The 21,082-nt window shown below is 40.4% G+C and overlaps 1 protein-coding gene across 11 annotated transcripts in view; it reads left to right on the top strand.

Moving 5' to 3' along the window:
- Positions 1 to 21,082, top strand: part of LOC134224000 (receptor expression-enhancing protein 2-like) — a 126,303-nt gene that overhangs the window by 23,447 nt on the left and 81,774 nt on the right. For 2 of the 11 annotated variants that reach the window (XM_062703230.1, XM_062703231.1), the window contains exons 1-2: positions 6,311 to 6,418; positions 13,888 to 14,389. In XM_062703230.1, coding sequence (XP_062559214.1) covers positions 13,892 to 14,389 — 498 coding nt within the window. In that variant the 5' untranslated portion in view covers positions 6,311 to 6,418; positions 13,888 to 13,891. Of the gene's footprint in view, positions 1 to 6,273; positions 6,419 to 6,901; positions 6,922 to 13,352; positions 14,390 to 21,082 lie in introns of those variants that run through there. The other 9 variants (XM_062703240.1, XM_062703241.1, XM_062703233.1 and 6 more) reach the window with 8 other exon arrangements.

The following is a 21,082-nucleotide window of genomic DNA, read 5'->3' as shown; positions in this document are numbered from 1 at the left end:
CACGGTTCTTCATTACACCATTACAGACACACCACAGAATTCGTTCGGCATCTACGGCACTCCAAAATATCCTTGAGTACAGATCCTAATATTCAAATCGATCAACATGCAGATCTTTGATGTCCCCACTAGTTTTATTAGTTGGAATAGCTCCAGGATACCTCGTAATATAATTACAGATACACCACATAATTCGTTCGACATCTACGACACTCCAAACTCTCCTTGAGTACAGATCCTAATGTTCAAATCGATCAACATGCTGATCTTCGATGTCCCCACTAGTTTTATGAGTTGGAATAGCTCCAGGATATCTCGTAACACCATAACAGACACTCCACAGAATTAGTTCGACACCTACGATACTCCAAACTATCCTTGAGTACAGATCCTAATATTCAAATCGATCAACATGCAGATCTTCGATGTCCCCACTAGTTTTATGAGTTGGAATAGCTCCAGGATACCTCGTAACATAATTACAGACACACCACATAATTCGTTCGACATCTACGACACTCCAAACTATCCTTGAGTACAGATCCTAATGTTCAAATCGAACAACATCCAGATCTTCGATGTCCCCACTAGTTTTATGAGTTGGAATAGCTCCAGGATACCTCGTAACACCATAACAGACACTCCACAGAATAAGTTCGACACCTACGACACTCCAAACTAACCTTGAGTACAGATCCTAATATTCAAATCGATCAACATGCAGATCTTCGATGTCCCCCACTAGTTTTATGAGTTGGAAGAGCTCCAGGATACCTCGTAACATCATTACAGACACACCACAGAATTCGTTCGACATCTACGACACTCCAAACTCTCCTTGAGTACAGATCCTAATGTTCAAATCGATCAACATGCAGATCTTCGATGTCCCCACTAGTTTTATGGGTTGGAATAGCTCCAGGATACCTCGTAACATAATTACAGACACACCACAGAATTCGTTCGTTATCTACGACACTCCAAACTCTCCTTGAGTACAGGTCTTAATATTCAAATCGATCAACATGAAGATCTTCGATGTCCCCACTAGTTTTATGAGTTGGAATAGCTCCACGGGATTTCGTGACACCATTATAGACACATCACAGAATTCGTTCGACATCTACGACACTCCAAACTGTCTTTGAGCGCAGATCCTAATATTAAGATCGATCAACATGAAGATCTCCGATGTCTAAACTATTTTTACGAGATGGAATAGCTCCACGGAACTTCGGTACACAGTAAGATATACACCACAGAATTCGTTGAACATGTACGACACTCCAAACTCCAAACAAGCTCAGATCCTTATTTACAAATCGATCAACTAGAAGATCTTTGATGTCCCCACTATTTTTATGAGTTGGAATAGCTCCATGAGACTTCATTAAACCATTATAAATACATAACAGAATTCGTTGAACATCTATTATACTCCAAACTATCCATGAGTACAGATCAGAATATTCAAAACGATCCACATAGAGATTTTCGATGTCTCAACTATTTTTATGAGTTGTAATAGCTCCACGGGATTTGGTTACACTATTAGAGACACGCCACAGAATTCGCTCGACATCTATGACACTCCAAACTGTCTTTGAGCTCAGATCCCAATATTCAAATCGATCAACATGAAGATCTTTGAGGTCTCCACTATTTCTATGAGTGGAAATAGCTCCACTGGACTTCGATACACCATTATTGATGCATTACAGAACTCGTTGAACATCGACGACACTCCAAACTGTCCACGAGTACAGATCTCAATACTCAAATCGATCAACATGAAGATCTACGTCATCCCATCTATTTTTATGAGTTGGAATAGCTCTACTGGACTTCGTTACACCATTATCGACACATTGTAGAATTCGTTGAACATGTACGACAATACAAATTGTCCATGAGTTCAATTCTTTATATTCAAATCGATCAACAAGAAGATGTACGATGGTCTAGCATGAATTTACCGCCAAAAAATTGTATGGTGAAGGACATCTAGGGAAGATCGATATACACAGGATTTTGTTTTTACACGATTTTTTTTCGCTCGTGTTTTTGATCGTGTGACTTCAATTTACCACCAAACTCTTCGCAACATGTTTCAAAAAATCCAGGATAAATCAAAGAAAAATCACATGATAATTGATATGCGTTAAGCATTTAGGATGAGTGGAAAATTGAGAAAATATAAATCGCGTAAAAACAGAATCCAGTGTAGTACGTACAATTACTATTTTCAACACCCCTCTCCCCTTCGCCACTTCTTGTAATGAACCTCTAGTTTTTTTTATTATTCGTCACGCAATAACCACCTTACACAAATTTCATCATCAGCTCTCATAGCATTTCTCGAAAAAAAATACAATGACCTGTTACCTGTTAGTCTACTAAATATTTTTTCGATGAAGAAGATTATTATTGAGAAACTTAACTATTGATTTCTTTTGGTACACTGCTTTCAAAAAGTTTACTCCTAGTGTGCTGCTTGTTTGCAGCAGAGCAACAGAGCTTAACATGTCGATTCGAAAGTTTTACTGAAACGCCTTCTGTTGACGATCTCGCAGAATCACATCAAATGGTTGCAGAGGAACTGAGAGAGAGATTTTTTTAGCAACATGATTTAGCTATTACATTTAATTCATTTTGGGATAAGTATGGAGAAAAGCATTTGAAATGAAATTTTGTGATATTATTCAAACGTAAATTACTTTACTCTTACATATAAATGTTAGTCTTAGTAACATCCACTTCCGTGCAATACTGAAACCAATTATATTGTCGATTGAATGTATTGCGAGCTTTATTCAGTTCTTGGTACGCAATCCTCATTTATTGGTTAGACTGTCATCTCATGATACCCCTTGGTGGTTTCAATATGTATAGAAATGGTAAACACTTGGGTAAACGTATCGTATAAAATATATAATATGTATAATAAGTATGAAACAAGTAAGTATGAGAGTAACAACGCCTTCAGGGTGCAACTTACTCTAATTCTGATCGATTATGAAGTAGCAATAATTCACATGTATAGCCCAGCCGGTCATCAAGAGACGCCGTGGTACCAAGCTTTATTCTATAACACTTCTTCTTCTTCTTCTTCTTCTTATTGGCATTACATCCCCACACTGGGACAGAGCCGCCTCGCAGCTTAGTGTTCATTAAGCACTTCCACAGTTATTAACTGCGAGGTTTCTAAGCCAGGTTACCATTTTTGCATTTGTATATCATGAGGCTAGCACGATGATACTTTTATGCCCAGGGAAGTCGAGACAATTTCCAATCCGAAAATTGTCTAGACCGGCACCGGGAATCGAACCCAGCCACCCTCAGCATGGTCATGCTTTGTAGCCGCGCGTCTTACCGCACGGCTAAGGAGGGCCCCTCTATAACACTATAGATGATAAAAGGAACGAAAAAATTGTGGAGGCGATGTTTGTGATCACAATAACACGTTTTTTTTTCGTACTTACGTATTGTGTACGTAATGATGTCCATTTGAGCAATTCCAACTAACAAGATTTTTATATAATGGTGTAGTGATGTTCCATGATGGTTCTCCAACTAACAAACAAGCTTCAGAATCCATGAATCACTATATTGGTCTTTTAGATCTCCAATATCTGAACTCATGTATGGCGCCATAAATATTCCAGGAATGTTATGATTTGTATATACTGGTATATTGATGTCCCATGGGGTTTCTACAACTGACACACACGCTCAGGATCCTATGATTCACTCTGTTGGCCTTGTTGACCTCCAATATCTAAACTCAAAAATCGTTTGGAGTACCGTAGATATTCTTGGAATGTTTCAATTTTCATATACTGGTGTAATGATGTCTCATGGGGTTTTTACAACTAACACATAAGCTGAGTTGCCTTTGAATCACTCTGTTGGTCTTGTAGACCCCCAAGATCTGAATTCAAGAATGATTTGGAGTACCGTAGATACTCTGGGCATATTGTATTTTGTATATACTGGTGTAATGATGTTCCATGAGGCTTCTCCAGCTAACACACAAGCTCGGAAATCAATGAATCACTCTGTTGGTCTTGAAGACCTCCAGTATCTGAACTCAAGAATGACTTGGATTACCCCAGGAACTCTGGGAATGCTGTGATTTGCATATTCTGGTGTAATGATGTCCCAAGGGGTTGCTCCAACTAACGTACAAGCTCAGGACCCTATGAATCACTCTGTTGGTGTTGTAGAACTTCAAGATCTGAACTCAAGAAAGGTTTGGAGTACCGTAGATATTCTGGGAATGTGGATGTTTTTATATATATTAACACAATCACGTCCCATGGGGTTTTTACAACTAACACATAAGCTCAGGAACCTATCAATCACTCTGTTGGTCTTGTAGGCCTTAAAGATCTGAACTCAAGTATTGTTTGGAGTACCGTAGATATTCTGGGAGTCTTGTATTTTGTATATACTACTGTAATAATGTTCCATGGGGCTGCTCCAACTATTACACAAGCTCGGGAACCTATGAACTGCTCTGTTGATCTTGTAGACCTCCAAGATCTGAACTCAAGAATAGTTTGGAGAACCGTTTATGTTGTGGTAACACTGCGATTTGATACAAAATAGTTCAATTATGTCTCAAGTAGCAATGCCAACTTCAAATAAGGATTGAGGCCCCGTAAAACGCTTTGTTGTTTATGTAGATCATCAAAATCTGAAGTCAAGGAAGGTTTGGAAGCCCTGGAAGATCTAAAAAAATATTTTACCCCATATTTCTACTTTTTCATGGTTTGCATACGTTTTTGAAGCAGAATGTCCAAAATTTATGTAGAAATACGACGAAAAAAAAATCCGGATTGAATCGGTAAAGATGTATTTGCGAGAGTAGTATGCCCAATCACAATAGCCTAACGGGGATACCTGCAAGTAACATTTTAGCATTTCCATATGAATATGATTGAAAAATGCGTTAACTTCACGCAGTATTACACTCAACTCATTATTTAAAGCCTCTTTCATGTGCTCTTCTCATTATATTCCATAAAACACCCAAAAGTCATAATCATTGATAATAGTATTATTCAAGTTTTTGTATTGGCATTACATGCCCCACTAGGACAGTGCCGTCTCGCACCTTAACGTTGTTATTAAGGTACTTCAGCATTTATTAAGTTCTTGGTTTCTAAGATAAGTTATCATTTTTGCATTCAAATGTGCTCAGAGCAGACGCAGTACTGTAAAACCTCAGTTTTGTCTTGTAGCCGCGCATTTTCTCAGAAGACAGGAAACGTTACAATACGATGAATATTTAGTCATAATCCACTGTCTGATATTTTTATTAGCTTACCTGGTTTTTGTGTTTCGAATACCCTATTTAGAAATGCATGACATGAAGTTTTTGTACTTATCGTTTATCATCGCAAACTACGCCGTAGAATTTCGCACCATTTAAGTCGTTGGGCCGCCAAGCGAGATGATAATTGAAGATCAAATCTTTTGCATCCATCGCCTGAATTAGTACAATGAATGTACATATTGCCATTCGCCGTACAAGATCTGAATCGGATCTCGGGAACGATATGAGTGACTGTATGCAGTGTCGAAGCGAGTATACATGTTAATTAATATTGCTATTCATTATTTGTTGCAAAAAGGCATTTGTGTTACCAATGTTGTTTGGGATGTACACTCCTTTCTCAAAATAATATGTACTTTACTTATGGGTGAGAGTTGATTTTCGCCGCGAATTCTCACACTTTTTCTTTTTCGTCAACTTCTCCTTACTGACATCGCCTACCACAACTGGGACATGTGCCTCGCCGATTAGTATTGTTTAGGTACTTACCCAGTTGTTAACTATAAAGTTTCTAAGTCAATTCATCCGATTCAGTTTTTACACAAAGTTTCGGCAAACTTGTTCCATGTTACATGATTTGGCGAGAAACCATACCATATGCATTTTTGGAGGAAATTGCAAATTGATAAAAAGTTTTGTCTGAGGTCATGCCAAGATGATTTATTTTTTTGGCGGAATCTTCAACCAAATTCGAAAAAAATGTTCAAGAAAAGTAAGAATATGCTAAACCCCCTCCTCCCTATTCCCTCACATGCGAATAATCCAAACAGTTCTCATAGAGAAAAATGAGAAAACTCTTACTCAAGTTCTTAGAACATATTTTCCACCAATGTCTTTGCATGTGGAAATCTCTCGATGTCTCAATGAGCATTTGACCGCTTTATTCTTTGTAGTATTAAATCTACTTGATAGATTTTTTTCTATACATTCTCACCCTTGTGGTGGGTGCAACTGTTGGTACGAGATCGAGTCAGTCGTTGACTCGCGTTCGTTCGAATTCGTTCTGCAATCCACCCGTAGTCTAGAGGCGTTGGATCGTGTGTTCGTGATTTTTGGCAACATTCTTTTGCTTTGCTCGTACAGTTTCCGTTGCAAGGATTTGCTCTAATTACTGCTTAAGAATTGAACGCTTATTAATGATCGGTTAGGCATGTGCATCGTGCGAACTGAACAGTTGAATCAATTGATCGGAAAATAAGACATCTTTGGTGGCAATTGTGTTCAGTAAGCTGTTTTAAATTCTTCAATCGTATGTCAAGTTGTGTAGTCCTAGATAGTGGTCGGATAAAAATAAACCCAAGACATCATCTCGTCGCTTGAAGCTATGCGATTCATTTAGTCACCCCGGCGCACAGTCTTTATAGTAATAATAATGAAAACTGAAGCTTGATCTTCTGCGACGACAGGAAACGCCGGTGAACAGACTCGTGCATATACGCTGCGCACAAGATGAAAAACAATGTTCGACCGATATTTAAATATAGCTGTTACATTGCAGCAAAGTATGGCAGAAGTTTTCTTCTTTTGCGGTGGAAACCATATTGCCAGAAATGGCAGGAATTTTATCGATGAAAAATGATGTGCGTGTGATCAATGTTTGGATTTAAGTCAAAATATTTATTTTGTTGGCTCAGTGATTTTTTTGTTGGGGATATACAGTGTTGTGGTTGTTAGCAGAGTGTCAGAGTTGTTTTTGCTACAAGCCATCCAATCTTATAAGAGTTTTTGTTTATTTGTTGCACTTTCGGTTGTTGGAAGCCGTTTATGTAGACTTCCAGGATTACTTAAAGGCATCTATGCACCTACTTACAGATGCTCTCACAATCGTTCAGAAAAAAAGAATTGTTACAATTATCACGGACTTCCTCGAACCTTACATGATCAAAGAAATTCTTACGTGAGAAATTGTTTTCAACTGTCAGACTTCATGGATTAAAAAATATGTGAATTGGCCTGCTCCATCGGAATTCAATCCGTAGAAGCTCACTAAAATATGTTTTGACTTTAAAGTAGAAACGCACTTACAATACTCAGAAAAAAATCTTTACTTTTGCGATACTTACCTTTGCCACAATTCGAGTTTTTGATTTATGTAAATTCAACTCTGTTTTTCGTTTTTAGTTTTTTAGAAGGTTGGTTTTACAGATAATTTTTGATAACCTGTGAATGGATTTTCAAAGATGTTGTCAGCAAATGTAGGGCAGATGGTGGTATAAATTATTTTATTTGCTGTAATAGCATAGCATAGCATATTTACGGTGTACTTCATAGATTGGACACGTAAATACTCATGTTTTTCCTTTCTCGTACAACAGACTTGTACTGAAAGGCTATAGGATTACTCCAAAAATGAACTTTTGATAGAAGGCCCGTTATATACCGATCGACCGATATACGAGCACCCCCACAACAAACGCCACGCGTGAACCGCAATGACCTCTATATCTACATACGGAGGTCCCCGCAGCCTACCCGAGACGTTTTTGTTGTTGGGGGTGAGCATGTTGTTCACTGCATCATAGTAGTCTGCACTGCAGCTGCTGGGCTTGTTCAAGACGCCACCAGCGCTGTAGTTTCGACATATCGTCCATCTATTCAGGATCACCCTCTCTAACAACTTACCAGTTGTGTCGAGTAGGCAAATTGGTCTGTATGCCGAAGGCTCTCCCGGGGTTTCCCAGGCTTAGGCAATAGCACCAACTTCTGCCGTTTCCAACGATCTGGGAAGTTTCCTTCGTCCAGGCAACGTTGGAGGCAGCTCCTGAACATATCTGGAGCGGCAAGAATCACGTGCTTAAGGACCAGGTTAGGAATGCAGTCCGGCCCTGCTGCCTTATTTAGCTTAAGTTTTCTTGCAACGGCGATAAGCTCCACGTTCACTGACTCGTACGGTGTGGCGGGCCAGTCCGATGAGTCATGCTTCGGGAACAAACCTTAAACGATCCTGGCTAACATCTCCGGGGATTTCTCAGGAGGTGTGCTGTTGGTCCTAGCCATCACTATCTTTTATGCATCCCCCCATGGAGTATTATTGGCCATCCTACACGATGCTGGGTCATTAGGCCGAACGGTCATTAGGCCGAACGGTCATTAGGCCGAATGACCATTAGGCCGAATGAGAACTGGGGAGTGAGAATTGGGTAGTGCGCAATGAGGAAGAAGGAAGAAAGAAGAAGGAATAAGGAAGAAGGAAGAAGAAAGAAGAAAGAAGAAAGAAGGAAGAAGGAAGAAAGAAGAAGGAAGAAGAAAGAAGAAAAAAGAAGAAGGAAGAACAAAGACGAAAGAAGGAAGAAGTAAGAACGAAAAAAGGAAGAAGAAAGAAGGAAGAAGGAAGAAGCAAGAAGGAAGAAGAAAGAAGGACGAAGGAAGAAAGAAGAAGGAAAAAGGAAGAAGGAAGAAGAAGAAGGAAGCAGGAAGAAGTAATAAGAAAGAAGGGAGAAGGAAGAAGGAAGAAGGAAAGGAAGATGGATGAAGGAAGAAGGAAGCAGGAAGAAAGAAGAAGGAAGAAGGAATAAGTAAGAAGGAAGAAGGAATTAGAAAGAAGAAAGAAGGAAGAAGGCAGAAGGAAGAAGAAAGGAAAAACGAAAAAAGGAAGAAGGAAAAAGGAAGAAGGAAGAAGGAAGAAGAAAGAAGAAAGAAGGGAGAACGAAGAAGGAAGAAGGAAGAAGGAAGAAGGAAGATGAAAGAAGAAAGAAGAAGGAAGAAAGATGAAGGAAGAAGGAAGGAGGAAGGAGGAAGAAGGAAGAAAGAAGAAGGTAGAAAGAAGAAGGAAGAAAAAAGAAGGAAATAGGAAGAAGGAAGAAGGAAGAAGGAAGAAAGATGAAGAAGAAGGAAGAAAAAAACGAAGGAAGAAAGAAGATGGAAGATTGAAGAAGGAAAAAGGAAGAAGGAAGACGGAAGAGGGAAGAAAGAAGAAGGAAAAAGGAAGAGGGAAGAAGGAAGAAGGAAAAAGGAAGGAAGAAAGAAGAAGGAAGAAGCAAATGAAGAAGCAAAGGAAGAAGGAAAGAAAGAGGGAAGAAGGAAAACGGAAGAAGGAAGAAAGAAGAAGTAAGAAGGAAGGAGGAAGAAGGAAGGAGGAAGAAGGATGAAAAAAGAAGGAAGAAGGAAGAAAGAAGAAAGAAAAAGGAAGAAAGAAGAAGGAAGAAGAAAGATGGAAGAAGGAAAAAAGAAGAAGAAAGAAGGAAAAATGTAGAAGGAAGGAAGAAGGAGGAAAAAGGTAGATGGAAAAAGGAATAGGGATGAAGGAAGAAGGAATAAGGAAGAAAGAAGGAAGAAAGAAGAAGGAAGACGCAAGAAGGGAGAAGGAAGAAGGGGTAAGGTGAAGAAAGAACTTCTCATTTTTCACTTCTTGCTTCTTTTTGCTAATTCGGCCTAATGACCTTCGGCCAAATGGCCTTCGGCCTAATGGCCTGACACCATCCTACACAGCTCTTCAAAGCAGGCTCTCTTACTACATTTGATTTCGTAGTTCAGAGCTCTGCTCGCTGTTTGGAACACCCAGCGTCTTTCTAGCCTGTCCGCTTCGGTTCTAGCCCGTCGCAACCTTCTTTTAGCTCTAAGACAGGTTCTGCGAAGATCAGCTATCGTGCTCGTCCACCAGTGCACCGGTTGGCATAGTCCTCCTGGAAATTGTCACATCACATGCTCGTGTTAGGACATCGAATAACTCATCACCACTAAGGCCTAGAGTCCGATTTTCGCACCGTAGTGATTCTTCCAGCAGTATTCGTGGTATCCTGGATTTCAACGCCACACTGATCTCTCAGTGTGGCTACCAGCTCACCGGCTTCGGTAATTTCGTCCAGGCCACCCCGTAACGCTGGGTAGACACCTTTGCGTGGTGTGTTACGGTGTGAGATCTACCACGGTCACATTGTCAGCTACAGGCAAATCCTGACCCAACGAATACCTTCCCCAATATCCAACTCCGTGGTACTTATGAGGGTGTCGCTGAGTCGGGGGCCTCTCGTTAAGTAAGTACCACATCAACACTTCCTTCCCCTCCTAAGTTACGGTGAAGATGTTCGTGACCAGGAGTAGTAATCCTCATGCTTTTGTGATTTTTATTCTAGATTGAAATCAAGGACCACACCCACCTTGATTTCTGATAGCAATCTGAATAAGGATTTAAAGAAAAACATGAGTATCACTAGTGTCCAAACTACGAAGTACACCGTAACTATGCTATGCTATGCTATGCTTCACAACTCCCTCCAGGGCAGGCCTTCCTACCGGCGAACTTCGATAGTCCTCGTAGAAGGAGGAACTGGTTTCCGTCGTTCCTTAGTGTCGGCAACCTGCCCAACCTTCTCCAGACGGATCTTAGTAGCCTTCTTCTCCTGCAATACCGGCTTGGCGCTAGCTCCCTCCAGGTCGGTTGCCAAACTGACCTTACTAAGCTTTGGAGTTGCTCCAGTAACAGCCATGTGTCTGCGGAGTTCTGCAGTCTGGCTTTTTGCCAGCTGCTTTTCTTCCGTAAATACTCGAATCTTCGACTCGGCTTCCTTCCTGGCCTCCACCGCTTGGCTCACTGCCAACTCTTTCTCCTCGGTAAGTTGGCGGATCTTTCGTTCCGCCTCCTTACTGGCCTGCAGCAAGGACTTCCACTCCTACTTTGCCTCTACAACTCTGTTGCAGAGGGGCAGCACGGACTTCTTAAGGTCCTTGCTGTACTTCTCGCCGCTGTCCAGAAAGGGCATGATTACGTCCGTTACGTCTGTAATCACCTCCATTCCCTGGCCTCCACTCTCCTTGTGACTGGCCATCACTTCCGTGATGACCCTGGTCAGGGTAGCTCCGTCCATCTTGATCTCGATGGGCGGCTCCTCCAACTTGCCACGCTCTTCTGCATCGCCTGCCCCTGGCGATCGGTGGGGCGACCTGTTAAGGCCCTTTGTCTGGCGAAGGGATTCACCCTTTCGTCAGACGCTTTTCCCTCTCCACTCAAATTTATTTTTTTATAAATTCCTTTTTTCCTTCAAAGTTTCTCCTCCAGGTATTCGCTTAGAATTTCCTCATGGATTTTTTTTCGGATTTTACTTCAGGAATTCAGTGCAAAATTTGTTCAGGAATTCTTTCGGATATTTCTATTTTTTTATTTTTTTTACTTTAAGAATCTTTAATTAAAATTATAAATACCTGAGAAATCGATGAAATTCCTAAAATAATTTTCAAAGTAATATCTTAAATAATTTCTGAAGCATCTATCAAAATAATTTCCGAAGAAACTCCTCAAGGAGTTTTCGAAAGAATTCCTAAAGGAAATTTGATGGAATTCCTAAAAGAATTTTCGAAGGAACTTTGGAAGGCATATTTAAAGGAATTTCTAAGAGAATTTTCGAAGGAATCTTTCAAGAACTCTTTCTAAAATTTCTTTAGGAATTGTTTTCGGAAATCCTGAGGGAATGGATTCTCCGGAGGTTTTTCAGAAATAATTTCCGATGGATGTTTTAAAAGAATATCTAAAGGAACTTCAGTAGGAATTCCTGAAGAAAATTCCGAAGATATCTCTAAAGCTTTTCTTTGAAGTATTTCGTAAAAAGATTTCCGAACGAATTCCTAAGGTTTTTCTAAATGAATTTTCGATGAAATTTATGAATTCATTTCCAAAAGAACTTACAAAGGAGTTTCAGATTGAATTCCTAATAGAATTCCTGAAATAATTTCCATATGAATTCTTGATGTATTTGTTGATTTTTTTAAGATATTTCAGGAAGAAAGAAATTCCTAAAGAATTCCTGGAGTTTTGAATAGAATATCCGAGGATGTTACTTAAAAATCTCCAGACAATAGAATATAATTGAAAGCTCACAATGTTTAAAAGAAGAAGATTTTTCCATAAAGAAATCAAAATGTTCCATGGAAAAAATACAAAATTTCCATAAACAAATCAATATTAGCAATAAACAATTAATAACTTTTCCTGAGAAAAAATATTTTTTCCATTAAAAATTGCAAAATTTCCACAAAATAATCAATAAAGAACAATAAAAAATACAGAAAATTTCCATAAAAAATACAAAAAAGCAATAAAATTGATGAAATTTTTCATGAACTTCTAACGCTTTTAAATAAGGGGTCATCTATGGACAAAAATGCTTAGTTTTATTGTTTTTTTTTTATATTTGTTTACGGAAATTTTCATTTTTCTTTCCTTTTTTTTTGTGAAAAGTTTTTAATTTTTTGTGGGAAAAAATATTTTGTTGGAAGATTTTGTAATTGTTAATTGTTAATATTGATTTATTTATGGATTTTTTTTTGTTTTGTGAAAAAATCTTAATTGTTTACGAAGATTTTGCATTATTTGTGGAAATTTTATATTTATTTATTTCTACCCTTATTTCTTCATTGGCAATTTCCTAATTTCTAAAGGAAAATTTCTATTTTTTAGGAATTTCTTATTTTATTCTTTTTTAATCATGTGTCTATATCTCTTCCTTCTTCTTTTTTCTTCTATGGCTCTACATTCCAACTAGAATTTTACTTACTTTCCAACTTTCAACAACAACCGAGCCCGCCATCTTAGCCAAATTTAGCATGTTCGTGTGCTTTTTTTTTCTTCTTTAAATAAATTTTTTCTTCTTTAAATAAATTCCACAGCACTACAATTCTACTATTGAAATGTACTTTTTTTATCTATGTTGGCCTAGCGAATGCATGGCAACATGAAACTCGTCCAGACCTGTCCAACGTTAAGTGCATTAATTTCCTTAACCAACTTTGACTTGCTCCCAGCCACAGATCATCCACCTCTTATGGTTGATTTGAATTGATCATTGCATAGACCAAAATACACATCATTGGTACGCGAAAATCACATCGCTTCTTTTGTTTAGCTTCTAAAATTAGTTTTAACTGCTCCATCCAACGGTTCACACATGTGTCTTGTCTTGCTCACTTTCCAACATCTAATATGATGTGTGCACTTCGTACCAAATAAACGTCGAAAGAAGGTATGCTACTTCAGTGCAGCGGCGATGCACCGCATTCTGTCGTAAGAGGTCTTAGCAGACGAATAAAGCCAGATGATCGCTTTTCGTGACTGGTTGCACAAATAAACGATGAAAATTCGAACCCTACAAAACCCAAACGATTGGGGAATCGAAGGAAACTCGGATCGCGGACCGAGAGTGAGTGTGTGTTCTTCTCTGCATGAGATTCCTTTCCCGGTAGTGTTGTTGGTTTTCCGCCGTTAGACCAAAGTGCAACCGTATACCGCTTCTATAGCAACTGCTGTTATTCACGATGGGTTTCACTTTCGATGCGGCCGTTCGTGAGTGAGAATCGTGCACGAGACAAGCGCGCGACACAGGACTGTGTTTAGGGCAAAATTGATCAATAAAATTCCCTGTTCGCTTCGATACGAGCATTGTGGCTTGTGAAATCGTCGTGAAAGACGACACCTCTGCTGGAAAGTGAAATTTTTATGTTTGAGTTGTAAGTTGTGCGAATTGTTAAGCATTAAGCATGAGCCAAAGACAATATTACGACAACAATGTGAGTAGTCTAATAAATAAATTTGAGGTACGCAAATATTCTAAAAATAGCGGAATGGCAGCGCCAGATGTAGACAAAAATGTGTACATAAGAAGACGCATCCCTTCGGCCGCGATCGGTCCGGAGCGGCACGTTTACCTGAACGACTCAGCTGTTTACTACGATAGTGTTGAAAGTGTGCCGGTTAATGCCAGGATTCGCCCTCGATACAGCTACAACGAATCCCTTTCTTCGCTAAATGAATCAGATTACGATGGCGGTGCATACGACTCTACGGTCGAAGAGTATCAGGATGAGCCGGTTACTATTAGTAAAGAACAGGTCGCCACCTCATTATCACGATTCGGGGCCATTCTCCAGATGCTGTCGAAGATTCCGTTTCCGCGAATGTCCGTCACCGGAATGGGCCTGTGCTCACTGGTCGCAATCTTCATCTGTCCGCGAACTCTCGGATCCAATATTCTGTTTCCCGGTTTTAGATTACTCTTCGGCACACTCTACCCCGCCTATGCATCGTACAAAGCAGTCAGGACCAAAAATGTTAAAGAATATGTAAGTATTTCAAAACTTAATCATACGTATTTTTATAAAGTTACCCAACACAAATTATTCAAGCATCTAACATAAAATTTTATTCATTTGTTGATTTACTGTTTCTTTATTATCGTCAATCCATACCATTTGTGTCACAAAGGAGAGAGTTATTAGTACCGTCATCACGAGTACCTATGGGTGACTGTTTCAGACTGCCTGTTAAATTGATTAAGTGTATCTGAAGACAAATTGACAATTATAATCTTTGGATGAATTTGAAATCTGACCATAAAATGGTTAGTAAATGCAATGACTCAATTTCTTTCCCTCACTCATCACCACCCCTATTGAAGGTACTGTTTTTTCATTTCTTGTATATGGATTCCCATTTTAGTTGAATCACCAATATGTTAATTGAATTATTTGTGAAATGTCTTGTCTTGTCTTGTCTTGTCTTAGCACATGCACAGCCAGTATTGAAAAGCATCCTGGAAATGTCGGTTGTATTTCCGAACATTTTCTTGTCAGCATTAATATTTGCAGCATATCATAAATACACCCAACCAGCGGTTGGCAGATTTTAATACAGTTCTGCATAAGAACCATACAGAAACTGTATAATAATTGGGCATATACAATTTTGGAAGATTTTAGTACAATTTTTGTATTGAAATAATACAGATTTGTATTATTTTAATACAATATCTGTATAAAAATCTTACAATATTGTATATGCCAAGATTTTATACAATAATTTTCAGATTTGTTTTTTGGGTGTATGACACAAGTATTAAAACAGCCAGGCCCAACGTGCAGGCTTAAATTTGGGATATAATCCATAACTCCTCGGCAATCAGATTATTTAGTAATAAATAACATGATCAACGAAGAGTTTTGAATCCACGTAAGGAAGAAACGGGGACAGCCGTACCAACCGTTTCACATTCAGGGGGAAAGATGATTGACGAATCGTTGGGAGTGACTTAGCTAAGAAGATTAATGTACACTCCTTGGGTCCTCGACGCCTTGGGATGGGACACAATTTTTAGTCTAGTGCCCTGGCTAATACACTGCAGTGTGCACTGATGTAGACGGTTCGATCATCTGGTCCAATATCTGTAAAATTCTTGACAGCCTCACTCGCTGCCACGGGTGGAAGTTTTCATTTTCATTCATTTTCAAATCTTGTACAAAGTTTACAACATGAGGAGCAGATATTCTATACAGGTAAGGGGCTTTTCATATTGGCGTTCTTTTATGTTAATTGAATTATTTGTGAAATGTTTTAAAAGTATTCTAGACTTCTAAGCAGAATGATTTGATCCAAGGAATGATTTCGAAATTGTTTTTCTCATTGCAATATTATTGTGATTTTTTGAAACAAACTTAATTTTGAGAAGAAAAAATGTATGAAAAGACCATACGCCAACAAAAACTGATTATAAAACCAAACAAAAAAAGAGTAATAAAATTGTATTATTATAAAAGTTTATCTGCAAGAGAATAATCCATATCCTCATATGGAGAATATGCAACGATTTATTACAGTTCAATATTATTTAATCACACTATGTATAAGAATCGAGAAATGTATTGTTAAACTTGATTTCGGCTTCGTAACGCTTCACGGTAAATGAGCCTTCCAAATAAACGAAAGATTAAAAAAAATATTGTTTAATCATCTTTGATTTGTGGCAAACATTTTAGATGGATTAGAATGTAACAAAACTTAGTTGTTTTAGTGATGATGATGTTCCTGCCGCATACCCCTAAAAAGGTTTGAGCTTGATGAGTTATCTTTAAGATAATTTGATCAGTAGGGGAGAATGTTCCCAAACCGACCCCTAAATGGCAGAGGCCATGAAATTTCGAAAAATGATTTTTTGGACAAGTTTCGTAGTCTATATTGTAGCGGAGACATTATTCTGTATTTCTGAGGCTTTATTGTGGGTGCAGATGTGAAAAGTTAGGAGATACAGAGGGTAAAGTGAAAGTATACGTTTTCGGCATTCTCAAAAATGGTGGTCCGAAACCGAACGCCCCTGTCTGCCTGGGATGTGGTGGGGTTGGACAGTGGGCCCTGTTAAACCTCATTAAAAAGCTGCACGTATCTGCAAGCAGGCTCCGCAAAGCGACCGTGTGCTACTCAAAGCGCACAAGCTTAAGTCCTGGTATTAGGTGGGACGCTAAACAGTCCTGACACGACGGCCCTCCGACGAGACAGGAGGTTTGCGCAGGCCCAATAAGCCGCCTTTAAAAACAACCATTACGAACGACATAGAAGATAATACGACTCGATATAATCGGCAACGACCTAGGCGACGAATAAAGGATCACGATTGGAACCTTGGAACAAGGAACTGCAAGTCGCTAGGCTTCGCAGGTTGCGACAGGATGATCTACGATGAATTACATCCCCGCAACTTCGACGTCGTAGCGCTGCAGGAAATCTGCTGGACATGACAGAAAGTGTGGAAAAGCGGGCATCGAGCGGCTACCTTCTACCAAAGCTGTGGCACCACCAACGAGCTGGGAACCGGCTTCATAGTGCTGGGAAAGATGCGCCAACGCGTGATTGGGTGGCAGCCAATCAACGCAAGGATGTGCAAGCTGAGTATAAAAGGCCGTTTCTTCAACTATAGCATCATCAACGTGCACTGCCCACACGAAGGGAGACCCGACGACGACAAATAAGCTTTCTATGCACAGCTGGAGCAGACATACGATGGATGCCCACTGCGGGACGTCAAAATCGTCATCGGTGACATGAACGCTCAAGTAGGAAGGGAAGAAATGTATAGACCGCTCATCATCCGGTCCGATGACCTGCATACCGTATCGAACGACAACGGCCAACAATGCATAAACTTTGCAGCCTCCAGCGGAATGGTATTCCGAAGCACTTTCCCCCGCATGAATATCCACAAGGCCACATGGAAATCACCTAACCAAGTAACGGAAAACCAAATCGACCACGTTCTAATCGACGGTAAATTCTTCTCCGACATCACGAACGTACGCACTTACCGCAGTGCGAATATTGAATCCGACCACTACCTCGTTGCAGTATGCCTGCGCTCAAAACTCTCGACGGTGTACAACACGCGTCGGAGTCGTCCGCCGCGGCTAAACATTGGGCGGCTACAAGACGGTAGACTAGCCCAAGACTACGCGCAGCAGCTGGAAGTGGCACTCCCAACGGAAGAGCAGCTAGGCGCAGCATCTCTTGAAGATGGCTGGAGAGATATTCGATCCGCCATTGGTAGCACCGCAACCGCTGCACTAGGCACGGTGACTCCGGATCAGAGAAACGACTGGTATGACGGCGAATGTGAGCAGTTAGTTGAGGAGAAGAATGCAGCATGGGCGAGATTGCTGCAACACCGCACGAGGGCGAACGAGGCACGATACAAACGGGCGCGGAACTGCCAAAACTCGATTTTCCGGAGGAAAAAGCGCCAATAGGAAGATTGAGACCGTGGAGGGATGGAGCAACTGTACCGCGCTAATAACACACGAAAGTTCTATGAGAAGTTAACGGTTCACGTAAAGCTCACGTGCCATAGTCTTATATGTGTAAGGACATAAACGGGAACCTTCTTACGAACGAGCGTGAGGTGATCCAAAGGTGGCGGCAGCACTACGAAGAACACCTGAACGGCGATGTGGCAGACGAAGATGGCGGTATGGTAATGAACCTGGGAGAACGCGCGTAGGACAAAATTTATCGGCACCGGATCTCCAGGAAATCCAGGAGGAGATTAGCCGGCTGAAGAACAACAAAGCTCCTGGGGTTGAACAACTACCAGGAGAGCTATTTAAACACGGTGGTGAGGCACTGGCTAGAGCGCTGCACTGGGTCATTACCAAGATTTGGGAGGAGGAAGTTTTGCTGCAGGAGTGGATGGAAGGTGTCGTGTGTCCCATCTACAAAAAGGGCGATAAGCTGGATTGTAGCAACTACCGCGCAATCACATTGCTGAACGCCGCCTACAAGGTACTCTCCCAAATTTTATGGCGTCGACTAGCACTAATTGCAAGGGAGTTCGTGGGACAGTACCATGCGGGTTTTGTGGGCGAACGCTCCACCATGGACCAGGTGTTCGCCATTCGCCAAGTTCTGCATAAATGCCGCGAATACAACGTGCCTACACAACATCTATTCATCGACTTCAAAGCCGCATATTATACAATCGATCAGGACCAGCTATGGCAGCTAATGTACGAACAAGGATTTTCGAATAAACTTACACGGTTGATCAAAGCGACGATGGATCGGGTGATGTGCGTAGTTCGAGTTTCAGGGGCATTCTCGAGTCCCTTCGAAACCCGCAGAGGGTTACGGCAAGGTGATGGTCTTTCGTGTCTGCTATTCAAAATCGCTTTGGAAGGGGTAATACGAAGAGCAGGGATTAACACGAGTGGTACAATTTTCAATAAGTCCGTCCAGCTATTTGGCTTCGCCGACGACATAGATATTATGGCACGTAACTTTGAGAAGATGGAGGAAGCCTACATCAGACTGAAGAGGAAAGCTAAGCGGATCGGACTAGTCATCAACATGTCGAAGACGAAGTACATGATAGGAAGAGGTTCAAGAGAAGACAATGTGAGCCACCCACCGCGAGTTTGCATCGGTGGTGACGAAATCGAGATGGTAGAAGAATTTGTGTACTTGGGCTCACTGGTGACTGCCGAAAATGTTACCAGCAGAGAAATTCGGAGACGCATAGTGGCTGGAAATCGTACGTACTTTGGACTCCGCAACACGCTTCAATCGAATAGAGTTCGCCGCCGTACCAAACTGACTATCTACAAAACGCTTATTAGACCGGTAGTTCTCTACGGACACGAGACCTGGACGATGCTCGTGGAGGACCAACGCGCACTGGGAGTTTTCGAAAGCAAAGTACTGCGTACCATCTATGGTGGGGTGCAGATGGCGGACGGTACGGGAGAAGGCGAATGAACCACGAGTTGCATCAGCTGCTGGGAGAACCATCCATCGTTCACACAGCGAACATCAGACGACTGCGATGGGCCGGGCACGTAGCCAGAATGTCGGATAGTAACCCGGTGAAAATGGTTCTCGACAACGATCCGACGGGCACAAGAAGGCGAGGTGCGCAGCGGGCAAGGTGGATCGATCAGGTGGAAGATGACTTGCGGACCCTCCGTAGACTGCGTTGTTGGCGACGTGTAGTCATGGACCGAGCCGAATGGAAAAGACTTATATACCGCACAGGCCACTTCGGCCTTAGTCTGAATAAATAAATAAAATAATTTGTTAGGTAATCTGTGTTATATAACCGCTACTGTGGTATTTTGCTGTACAGAATCCACACAGAATCTATTTTTAGATTTCCATTACTCATTATTGTTTTCATTGCCAGTCCATTTCATCGTGAGTCCATTGTGTCCGTTTGTCCTTGTCGTCTATCCAATGATCGTTGCGTTGTTTGGTTGCCATTTTATCCGGGTAACGTTGGAGATATGCCTCCGAGAAGAACAAGTTGTCAGTCCTCATCAAGTAGCCGAGACGGTAAGGCGCGTACCCCAAAACGCCATCGTATGGGCTGCGGATCTGCACAGAAACAACGAAAATTGGCATAATTGAATGTTATGCACTTTACTACTGAAAAGTTGTACATATTCTTGGAAATAAAAGTTGAAAAACTTTCTATGAAAGTGTTGTGCTTGGTTTGAAAGTATTTCACGTCTGTTCTGAATATGAAATTGAAAGTTCTTCCTTTCAGCTTCAAAACTTTAGAACTGTCAAATCGATCGAAGAGATTCAACAAAAATCTTTGCTCAGATCAGATGTCAAAACAAAAATAATAACATTCATCAGTGCTAACACAGTTCCAAAACATCGGCGGGAAACGCAATTATAAGGTAAGTCGTCATTTATTTTGAACTGTTCAAAGATTATGTCTAGAGATGCCGTACAAGAGTAGCAGTGACTAATTTCTTTTTCGTCTCGGACAGAAAATCTTGCTCCATTCTGTGATTGGGATGGCGAAATCGAACGCCAAACTATTCTGCACCGGCCGCCTTACCTGCAGTATATTTCATCAACATATCTGCGGAGTAAGTAATGGACAACTAGAACTAAACTCCTGAACATTCATTATTATGTAAGTTAAAATATTATATAATGTAAAATAAAGGCAAACAATTTAAAGAATCCATAAAGTTTTCAATTTCTTTCTATCATGGTTTGACAATATTTAAAACTTGTAGATAAAACTTACTATTTTTCAATTTAAAAGTATGCGTACTTTCATTTTTCGTAGTTTCGGTTTGACAGTTCTAAAATTTATTTTTAAAAGTTCAAACTTTTAATTTCATATATGGCAGCCCGTTTATGAATCGAAAGTTAATAAACTTTTATTTTGATAATGCGCGACTCTCTACGAAAAAGAACCAACGCAACTTTTTGTTTTAACCAACGGTTTTTTTAATTCGATTAACGTTATTTTTTTGTGTGTGGTGACTGGTTGGTGAAGGGGCTGGGAATCGAACCTATGACCATCCGCTTGTGTAGCCAACTTCTCTACGGGACCCTTCAACATGGCTTCTTTATGTAATGGACAAATCTTTAGGGCATTTTATGCCTATTGTACATTATGCCTATTGTACTTACTTATGGTGATTATAGAATGAAGCCCGTGGTGAATTTCAAATTCACCACACGTTTATCTACATACA

The sequence above is a fragment of the Armigeres subalbatus genome, chromosome 3 (assembly GCF_024139115.2).
Source record: "Armigeres subalbatus isolate Guangzhou_Male chromosome 3, GZ_Asu_2, whole genome shotgun sequence".
Classification (NCBI taxonomy): domain Eukaryota; kingdom Metazoa; phylum Arthropoda; class Insecta; order Diptera; family Culicidae; genus Armigeres; species Armigeres subalbatus.
This window is presented reverse-complemented; position numbering and strand designations above follow the sequence as displayed.